Genomic DNA, 10,000 nt, shown 5'->3' on the forward strand with positions numbered 1-10,000 from the left:
GTGTCCCTTCACGACGCATCAAAATAAAACATACCATTTAACCCCAGAGAGACGATCCAACGTCCCACTAAGGTGAGTGAGATTCACTACTCATTGAAAGCTGCCCCCACCACACACACACCTGACTGTACTGTACATCCAACTCACGTCTGACTGTATTCCCCACACACACACACACGTCTGACTGTACATCCCACACTCTCTCGCTCACACACACACACACACACACACACACGTGTCTGAATGTAATGTACATCCCACTCAGGTATGCCGGAGGTCTGTACTCACAGCACGAACCACATCGATGATGGGGGCGGGGCCGTCAGGTTTCTGGGCGTGGTTCAGCCGAGTCTGCTCACTGACCAGGGTCCACAGCTTGTCCAGGTTAATGGTGGGGCAGTAGATGGTGTTCTTCTTCAGATGGTAATGCCTCATACCCACCTTCCCAAAGTACCCTGGGTGACTGAAAACCACACACACGGTCATAACACTACACCCACCCCACACACCCCCACACACACACCCACCCCCACACTGAACTGCACCTACCCCTCACACACACACGGTCATAACACTACACCCACATTGAACTCCACCCACCCCTCACACACTCACAGTGAACTGCACCTACCCCTCACACACACACACACTGAACTGCACCTACCCCACACACACTGAACTGCACCACCCCTCACACACACACACACTGAACTGCACCTACCCCTCACACACACACACTGAACTGCACCTACCCCTCACACACACACACTGAACTGCACCCCTCACACACACACACACTGAACTGCACCTACCCCTCACACACACTGAACTGCACCTACCCCTCACACACACACACACACTGAACTGCACCTACTCACACACACACACTGAACTGCACCTACCCCTCACACACACACTGAACTGCACCTACCCCTCACACACACACACTGAACTGCACCACCCCTCACACACACACATTGAACTGCACCCACCTCACACACACACACACACACACACTACACCCACACTGAACTGCACCCACGCCTCACACACACACACACACACACCACACACACACACTGAACTGCACCTACGCCTCACACACACACAGAACTGCACCCACCCCTCACACACTGAACTGCACCCACCACACACACTGAACTGCACCTCGCCTCACACACACACTGAACTGCACCACCCCTCACACACACTGAACTGCACCCCCCACTGAACTGCACCCACACACACACACACACACACACACTGAACTGCACCCACCCCTCACACACACACACACACACACACACCCACACTGAACTGCACCCACCCCTCACACACACACACACACCACACACACTGAACTGCACCTACCCCTCACACACACTGAACTGCACCCACACACACACACCACACACACACCACACACTGAACTGCACCACCCCTCACACACACACACACACCCACACTGAACTGCACCTCGCCTCACACACACACACACCACACACACACACACACACACACTGAACTGCACCTACGCCTCACACACACACTACACCCACACTGAACTGCACCCACGCCTCACACACACACTGAACTGCACCTACCCCTCACACACTGAACTGCACCCACCCCACACACACACACACACACACACACTGAACTGCACACACACACACACACACTGAACTGCACCTACCCCACACACACACACTGAACTGCACCCACCTCACACACACACACACACACTACACCCACATTGAACTCCACCCACCCCTCACACACTGAACTGCACCCACCCCTCACACACACACCACACACACACACATTGAACTGCACCCACCCCTCACACTCACACACAAACACTACACCCACACTGAACTGCACCACCCCTCACACACACACACACACCACATTGAACTGCACCCACCCTCTCACACACACAGAACTGCACCCACCTCTCTCACACACACACACTCCACCCACCCTCTCACACACACACACACACACACACACACACACACACTCCACCCACCCTCTCTCACACACACACACACACTCCACCCACCCCTCACACACACACACACACACACTCCACCCACCCCTCTCACACACACTCAAATGGTTGTCCAATTCCAGACAATCTGTATTCACTTACTATTTGTCAAAGTTGATACGGTGGTGATGCAGACCACCAGCATTACCACGACCTCCAGGGTGTTTCCTGTGCTTACCTGCACGTCCGCGCACACACACACACACACACACACACACACACACACACACACATTAAATCTGGGCCACTGGTTATATGTATACACCTACTCCTTTCTGGCTTATTCGAGTATAAATGTGTATTAAAAAAAAGAATAAAAAGTAAATATACATAATGTATTGTACAATATTATATATTTAGTTATAATTATACTTTAGCACTACATCATACTCTATAAATGGGTATGTGACCGGTTTTGATAACACACTCGTATGCACTTGATATATAAATGAAGATGACACTCACCCACACGTCCGTGTCCGTGGCTCACGTGACCCCGGAGCTTCCTGGTTTTAGAAGTCCTAGTAGGCTGAAATAAATAATAAATAAAGCAAATAGGTTTTATTATAAATAATATACACAGAAAAACAACTCAACAAGTGAAGGGAAAAAAGTTTTCATTAAAGAAAGGGGAAAAGATACAAAAAGGTTTGACAAATGGACCAATGACTGATTTTGCTCAAATTCTTTCATGAAAAATAAATCTGAAGTCAGACACAACACCCAGAACTACATCCAGAACTACATTTACTATACATGTTACTCCTAACGAAACAAAACCTGCCAACAGAAACAGTCGTCACAAGAAGAGCAACTGGAGGAATATCACCGAGTTTCTCATGTAAAAACTTGCAGAATAGAATTTATGAATCATTTCGTAAATCTCCTTTTCTTCCTTCCACTTCTCCCATTAGGGTCTCTACAGTGACTCCTCCGTCTCCAGACCCCCCTGTACTCCACATCTGCCTTTCAAACCATCTACCTGCATGTTTTCCCTCACCACTTCCATAAACCTCCTCCATGATCTTCCTCTTAACAGTTACTAATCCATAAGGTCAGTTACGTCATCAACATGCGACCAAAAACCTGTAAATATCCCACGGTCACTTTAGGTCACTAATGTGGTATTTGGGACGCAGTCGATCTGAGACTCAGAAACTCGGATTAGCCCTAACCGCGTCCCAACCCGCTCACCCCGCCGGGACACGCCGCCTCAGAGCCCGCTCACCCCGCCAGGACACGCCGCCTCACAGACCGCTCACCCCGCCGGGACACGCCGCCTCACAGCCCGCTCACCCCGCCGGGACACGCCGCCTCACAGCCCGCTCACCCCGCGGGGACACGCCGCCTCACAGCCCGCACTCACAGCTCGGACACGCCGCCTCACAGCCCGCACTCACAGCTCGGACACGCCGCCTCACAGCCCGCACTCACAGCTCGGACACGCCGCCTCACAGCCCGGACACGCCGCCTCACCCCGCCGGGACACGCCGCCTCACAGCCCGCTCATACCGCCCGGACACGCCGCCTCACAGCCCGCTCATACCGCCAGCTCCCGGGCCTCAAAGTCCCATAAACAAACGTCGGGTTTAAAATGTAATAAATTTCAGCGCGACGCAAACACACGGGGAATAAACATTACTATAATAAAGTGTACTGTGAGTTTAGTGTTTATTTAACACGGGATTGGAGCAGATTGTCTTCATAAACCCGCGCTGAGAATCAGAACAGAACCTACCATCTTGAGGGCGAACGGAAAAAGGAAGAGGAAACTGAAGTCTCGCGAGTTAATACGAGATTTCAGTCACAGCGCCACCTGCCGGACCGGAAGTGTGAGGCGTCTTCGTCCGGTCCTGCGTACATTCATTTTTATGTGTACATTCTAATGATACTGTTGATGGTGAACTGTGGTTTGTTTTTTTTCCCGGCAACAACAATAACAGAACAATCAGCTGATATTAAATACAGTATCACTATTCTAGCAGCTGGGACGCTTTTCAGGAGAATCAAGTCACGAAGGTACCAGGTACAGCAACAACAAAACATTAACAAACGGAACATAGAACTAAAAACTAACAACACAAAGTGCACACGCAAAAAAAACAACAACAAACATCAGACAACGTGAGACAAGGAGACGGTAAACACAGTGACACTCTAGCGCCATCTATCAGTACGGTACAGAACGTCGTGCACGTGGATATAAAAAACATACCAAAAACATCTTCTGGAAACAAAAAGTATGGATGCTTCATCATACTTATCTATTAACTAACACAACCAAGGAGATTTCTTACAAAATAATTAATAAATTCTATCCTGCAAGTCTTCACATACAAAACTCCACAGTGATCATTCCTTCAGCTGCTCCTTTTGTGATGATTCTCTTCTGAATCTGTTTATTTACTAAGACATTCCTGCAAGATGTTTTAGGTTTCACTAGAAGTGTGATTTATACTGATGTGTCCTGATGTGTCCTGATGTGTCCTGATGTGGAAGGATGTGTCCTGATGTGTCCTGATGTGGAAGGATGTGTCCTGATGTGGAAGGATGTGTCCTGATGTGGAAGGATGTGTTCTGATGTGGAAGGATGTGTCCTGATGTGGAAGGATGTGTCCTGATGTGTCCTGATGTGTTCTGATGTGGAAGGATGTGTCCTGATGTGTCCTGATGTGGAAGGATGTGTCCTGATGTGTCCTGATGTGTTCTGATGTGGAAGGATGTGTCCTGATGTGGAAGGATGTGTCCTGATGTGTCCTGATGTGGAAGGATGTGTCCTGATGTGTCCTGATGTGTCCTGATGTGGAAGGATGTAGTGCTGAGTGTTGTGTGTGAATGAGTATAAAAAGATTTCAGCTCCAGACCTTTTCTTTAGTTTTATTAAAATAATTTATTGTGATCTTATTGTCTAAAACCCTTTAAAAACCTTATCCGTAACTCTTTCCCCTTAATGACTCAACATTTATTTTTACTTTCTTATTTTGTTGTCACTGTCTACTATTTTTATTTGTTGACTGATGTGTTATTGATTGTAAACTGTAAACAAACAAACAAATAAACAAACCTTGTAATGAGCGTTTCCTTTTCAGAGTGTCTCAAATTTTTTCTGAAATATTATTTATTTATAGCAACAGTTTCTGTTTTCTAAAAATCCTATTTATATAATTATATATTATCATTTTGAACCCAGTCATTAGTGTTACACAGGTCAGGAGACTCTCAGTGTCTCAACTCCAGATAAATGTGGAGGTTTGTGTTATGAAGGACATCCAGAGTAAAACATCTGCCAAATCAAATATACGGATCAGGAATCAGAATTTCATAGCGGATCAGTCGAGGCCCGGATTACCAACAACCACCACAGGTATCATTAACAACAGGGTACTGGTGTAAACTGGGCTGCTGTTGTCTGAAGGAGGAGAAGGAGAGGAGGAAGACGTCTACAGAGACAGCAGGGAAAGGAGAAGTGGAGGAGAAGTGGAGGAGAAGTGGAGGAGAAGTGGAGGAGTGGAGGAGAGGAGGAGAGTGGAGGAGAAGTGGAGGAGAGGAGGAGAAGTGGAGGAGAGTGGAGAGTGGAGGAGAAGTGGAGGAGAGGAGGAGAAGTGGAGGAGAAGTGGAGGAGAGTGGAGGAGAGTGGAGGAGAAGTGGAGGAGAGTGGAGGAGAAGTGGAGGAGAAGTGAGGAGAAGTGGAGGAGAGTGGAGGAGAAGTGGAGGAGAGTGGAGGTTGGTACTTTAAATGTTGGTACTATGACTGGTAAAGGGAGAGAGGAGCTGATATGATGGAGAGGAGAAAGGTAGAGATGTTGTGTGTTCAGGAGACCAAGTGGAAAGGGAGTAAGAGCAGGAACATTGGAGGTGTTTAAACTGTTCTATCATGGTGTGGATGGAAAGAGAAATGGTGTAGGGGGGATTCTGAAGGAAGAGTACAGTAAGAGTGTAGTGGAGGTGAAGAGAGTTTCTGATAGGGTGATGAACGTGAAGCTGGAAGATGAAGGGGTGATGATAAATGTCATCAGTGTTTATGCTCCACAAGTGGGTTGTGTGATGGAGGAGAAGGAAAGATTCTGGAGTGAGTTAGATGAAGTGGTAGAAGGTGAACGTAGGAATGAAAGATTGGTGATTGGGGCAGACTTTAATGGGCATGTAGGTGAAGGGAACAGAGGTGATGAGGAGGTGATGGTAGGTATGGTTTTAAGGAGAGGAATGTGGAAGGGCAGATGGTGGTAGATTTTGCTAAAAGGATGGAAATGGCAGTGGTGAACACTTATTTTAGAAAAGAGGGAGGATCATAGGGTGACGTATAAGAGTGGAGGAAGGTGCACACAGGTGGATTATGTTCAGATGACATACCAGTAGAAGCGTGGAGATGTTTAGGAGAGATGCAGTGGAGTTTTTTACCAGATTGTTTAACAGGATTCTGGAAGGGGAGAGGATGCCTGAGGAATGGAGAAGGAGTGTGCTGGTACCGATCTTTGAACATAAGGGAGATGTGCAGACCTGCAGTAACTACAGGGGAATAAAGTTGATCAGTCACACCATGAAGTTATGGGAAAGAGTAGTGGAAGCCAGGCTGAGAGAAGAGGTGACCATCTGTGAGCAACAGTATGGTTTCATGCCGAGGAAGAGCACCACAGACGCATTATTTGCTTTGAGAATGTTGATGGAGAAGTATAGAGAAGATCAGAAGGAGCTGCATTGTGTGTTTGTCGGATTTAGAGAAAGCGTACGACAGGGTGGAGAGAGGAGTTGTGGTATTGTATGAGGAAGTCAGGTGTGTCAGAGAAGTGAAGAAAAGAGTGCAGGCAGGGTGGAGTGGGTGGAGAAGAGTGATAGCAGGAGTGATTTGTGATAGAAGAGTATCTGTGAGAGTGAAAGTTTATAGGACTGTGGTGAGACCTGAGATGTTGTATGGATTAGAGACAGTGGCATTGAGTAAAAGACAGGAGGTGGAGCTGGAGGTAGCAGAGCTGAAGATGTTGAGATGTTCGTTGGGAGTGACGACGATGGACAGGATTAGAAATGAGTTTATTAGAGGGACAGAGCATGTAGGACGTTTTGGAGACAAGGTGAGGGAGGTGAGATTGAGATGGTTTGGACATGTGCAGAGGAGGGACATGGGGTATATCAGTAGGAGAATGCTGAGGATGGAGATACCAGGAAGGAGGAAAAGAGGAAGAACAAGGAGGAGGTTTATGGATGTGGTGAGGGAAGACATGCAGGTAGTTGGTTTGAAAGAGGCAGATGTAGAGGACAGGGGGTATGGAGACGGATGATCTGCTGTGAAGACCCCTAATGGGAGCAGCTGAAAGAAGAAGAAGAAGAAGAAAAAGAAGTATATACATATATATCTTACACACACACACACACACTACAGTAGAGACATGTGAATGAATAATCAATAAAATATAATATTGAGAAAAAAATTAATATTTCTCCTCCTGTAATTCTGTTATTTGTATCCCTTTGAGCGGTTACTTCCGGTATGGGTAATGACGTATTAACTGCCCGTGGTTCTATTGGCTGATGCGGAGTGAGTGGGCGTGGAAGATTAAATGCGGCGTTTTTCCGAGTCTATAATCAGGAATAAAGCGGTGAGAAGATCATCATGTCCATGTCCACATTTCAGAAGGTGACCGTGGTGTCGTGTGTGTGTGTGTGTGTCGCTCTGCTGCTCCCCAAACTGCTGCTATCCGGAGGAGGAAGAGGAGGAGGAGGAGGAGGAGGAAGGAGAGATCCGGCCGGTGCTGAGGGTAAAATCATCACCTTTATATTTATAATCCATAAAAATAAAACTGTTTAATATCTCAGAACACATCACACTGCTGTAAATAGTGTGTGTGTGTGTGTGTGTGTGTGTGTGTGTGTGTGTGTGTGTGTGTGTGTGTTACAGTTAATGAGGTTTATTTCTCTAATACAAATGAAATTAATAATGTCATGATTTTAAAGCGGCTCCAACCAACACACATTCCAGCTGATCACATGACCCTGTCACATGACCTCATCACCCTGTTTCACATTCTTCTTTATTCATAAGCTATAGAATATTTTACATAACTATATATTCTAAAGCTTCTAAATAAGGAGGAGTGTGAAACAGGGTGATGAGGTCATGTGACAGGGTCATGTGATCAGCTGGAATGTGTGTTGGTTGGAGCCGCTTTAAAATCATGACATTATTAATACTAAATGAATGATATTATTTCAAATGTGGAAACTCTGAGTGTTTTATGGTGTTTAAGAGACACATGAATGTTCCTTTTGTTTCTCAGTAATGGAACATCTGAAGATTTCCTTTGACCAGACAAATCTATAAATATCCAGATGTTCTACTTTATTTTCATTGAAAAATCTTCCTTCAGCATGAACAACAGTTTCCACATTCTCAGCATCCAGACAGTGCGTTTCTCCAAACCTCCAGCCAAACACTTTCTCCTGTAAAACTCTCCAAACATCATCTTCACTAGTTGGAGATTTTTCTTGTTCATCTCAGAGCGTTCAGTAGGATTGAGGTGCGGTGACTGAGCAGGTCGATCCATTCTATATTTCACTCCAGACGTCTCTCTAATGAACACGTACAGAACTCAGACGTGCGCTTCGGCTCGGCGTCTTGTTGTGCGGTGAAGTCGCTCTCAATGAGCCGCAGTCCAGACAGACCTGCACGGTGCTGAAGTGTGGAATGGAGACATGTTGGTTCAGGATTCCCTTCACTGCTCCAAAATTCTGACTTTTACAGAAATTGTTGCAAAGAAACTAAAGGAACATGCATCTGTCTCGAACACCATAAAATACTCTCATGTTTGTATATAAAAAGACAAAATGAGAACAGAATTCTAGAAATGTCTGTAATTTTGTTAAATAAATAAAACTGAAATATCACATGTCCATAAGTATTCAGACCCTTTACAACAACACTTGAAATGTAGCTGAAATTTAGCTCCTCCTATTACTGTTGATTATTGCTGAGATGTTTCTACACATTGGCTGGAGTGGAAAAGGTTCATTGTAACTTTCATTGGAAATATTGATTGAAGATGATTTGGAAAGACACACACCTCTCTATAGAAGCCTTCACAGCAGACAATGCAGATCAGAGCAAAAACCAAGGCATGATGTGAAAGAAGCTGCTGCAGAGCTCAGAGACAGGATTGTTGCAAGGCTTCAAATAAACCTTCTGCTGAGCTGAAGAACCTGATGGTCACTCTGACTGACCTCCAGAGATCCTGTGTGGAGATGGGACAATGATCACTGCAGCCTACAGCTTAATGGCAGAGTGACTAGTTGGAAGCTCCTCCTCATTGCAAAACTCATGAAAGCCCACTGAAGGTCTCTCAGACTGTGTGGAACAAAATTCTCTGGTCTGATAAAATGAATATACATTGTGTTAATGATGCTGTAGAGAACCTGTACTACAGTAATGCTCTGTGTGTGTGTGTGTGTGTGTGTGTGTGTGTTCAGGAGGTCGTTTTCCTCCTATGCTACAAAGGAGGTCAGTGTCAGTGCCCCCTCGAGGTGCAGGAGGGAACAGCGCTCACCCCCCCGAGGCGATCGCCAGGGCCAAAGGCTCCACAGGAACGATGACCAAATCAAACCTGGCAGGACAAATAATCCCCGTATACGGCTTCGGAATCCTGCTCTACATCCTCTACATCATCTTCAAGGTCATACTGTGCGGTATATCGTACACACACACACACACACACACACACACACACACACACTGACAGCTGCTATGTGTGTGCTTAAGTAATTTTCTCTTCTTTAGATAACATCCAAAGGGAAGGCGAGTAAATGTGAGGAGAGCAGGTTTCCTGCAGTCAGATCAGAGAACATGAAGAGAAAAATCAGTACGATTTACTCCATCACGGCAACAACACACCAGTAACACACCTGTCACACACTAATAACACACCTTTTAACACACTGCTATCACACCTGTATCTCACCCAT

The 10,000-nt window shown here is 46.1% G+C and overlaps 3 protein-coding genes across 3 annotated transcripts in view; 2 read left to right on the forward strand and 1 right to left on the reverse strand.

Moving 5' to 3' along the window:
- rpl27a (ribosomal protein L27a) overlaps positions 1-3,075 on the reverse strand; it is a 3,915-nt gene extending 840 nt beyond the window's left edge. Inside the window, exons 1-4 of the mRNA XM_046848892.1 lie at positions 3,054-3,075; positions 2,519-2,644; positions 2,156-2,231; positions 289-463 (exon numbers count right to left, since the gene is read on the reverse strand). Coding sequence (XP_046704848.1) covers positions 289-463; positions 2,156-2,231; positions 2,519-2,644; positions 3,054-3,075 — 399 coding nt within the window. The remainder of the gene's footprint in view (positions 1-288; positions 464-2,155; positions 2,232-2,518; positions 2,645-3,053) is intronic.
- Positions 2,644-5,128, forward strand: LOC124386426 (proline-rich receptor-like protein kinase PERK14). The gene is made up of 2 exons (XM_046850268.1): positions 2,644-4,079; positions 4,773-5,128. The coding sequence occupies exon 1, from the start codon at positions 3,173-3,175 to the stop codon at positions 3,644-3,646; it is 474 nt and encodes a 157-aa protein (XP_046706224.1). The 5' UTR covers positions 2,644-3,172; the 3' UTR covers positions 3,647-4,079; positions 4,773-5,128.
- A 2,464-nt stretch (positions 5,129-7,592) lies between these two features.
- Positions 7,593-10,000, forward strand: part of ric3b (RIC3 acetylcholine receptor chaperone b) — a 6,939-nt gene continuing 4,531 nt past the window's right edge. The window contains exons 1-3 of the mRNA XM_046848893.1: positions 7,593-7,803; positions 9,509-9,711; positions 9,816-9,897. Coding sequence (XP_046704849.1) covers positions 7,659-7,803; positions 9,509-9,711; positions 9,816-9,897 — 430 coding nt within the window. The 5' untranslated portion in view covers positions 7,593-7,658. The remainder of the gene's footprint in view (positions 7,804-9,508; positions 9,712-9,815; positions 9,898-10,000) is intronic.

Source organism: Silurus meridionalis, chromosome 5 (genome assembly GCF_014805685.1).
Source record: "Silurus meridionalis isolate SWU-2019-XX chromosome 5, ASM1480568v1, whole genome shotgun sequence".
Classification (NCBI taxonomy): domain Eukaryota; kingdom Metazoa; phylum Chordata; class Actinopteri; order Siluriformes; family Siluridae; genus Silurus; species Silurus meridionalis.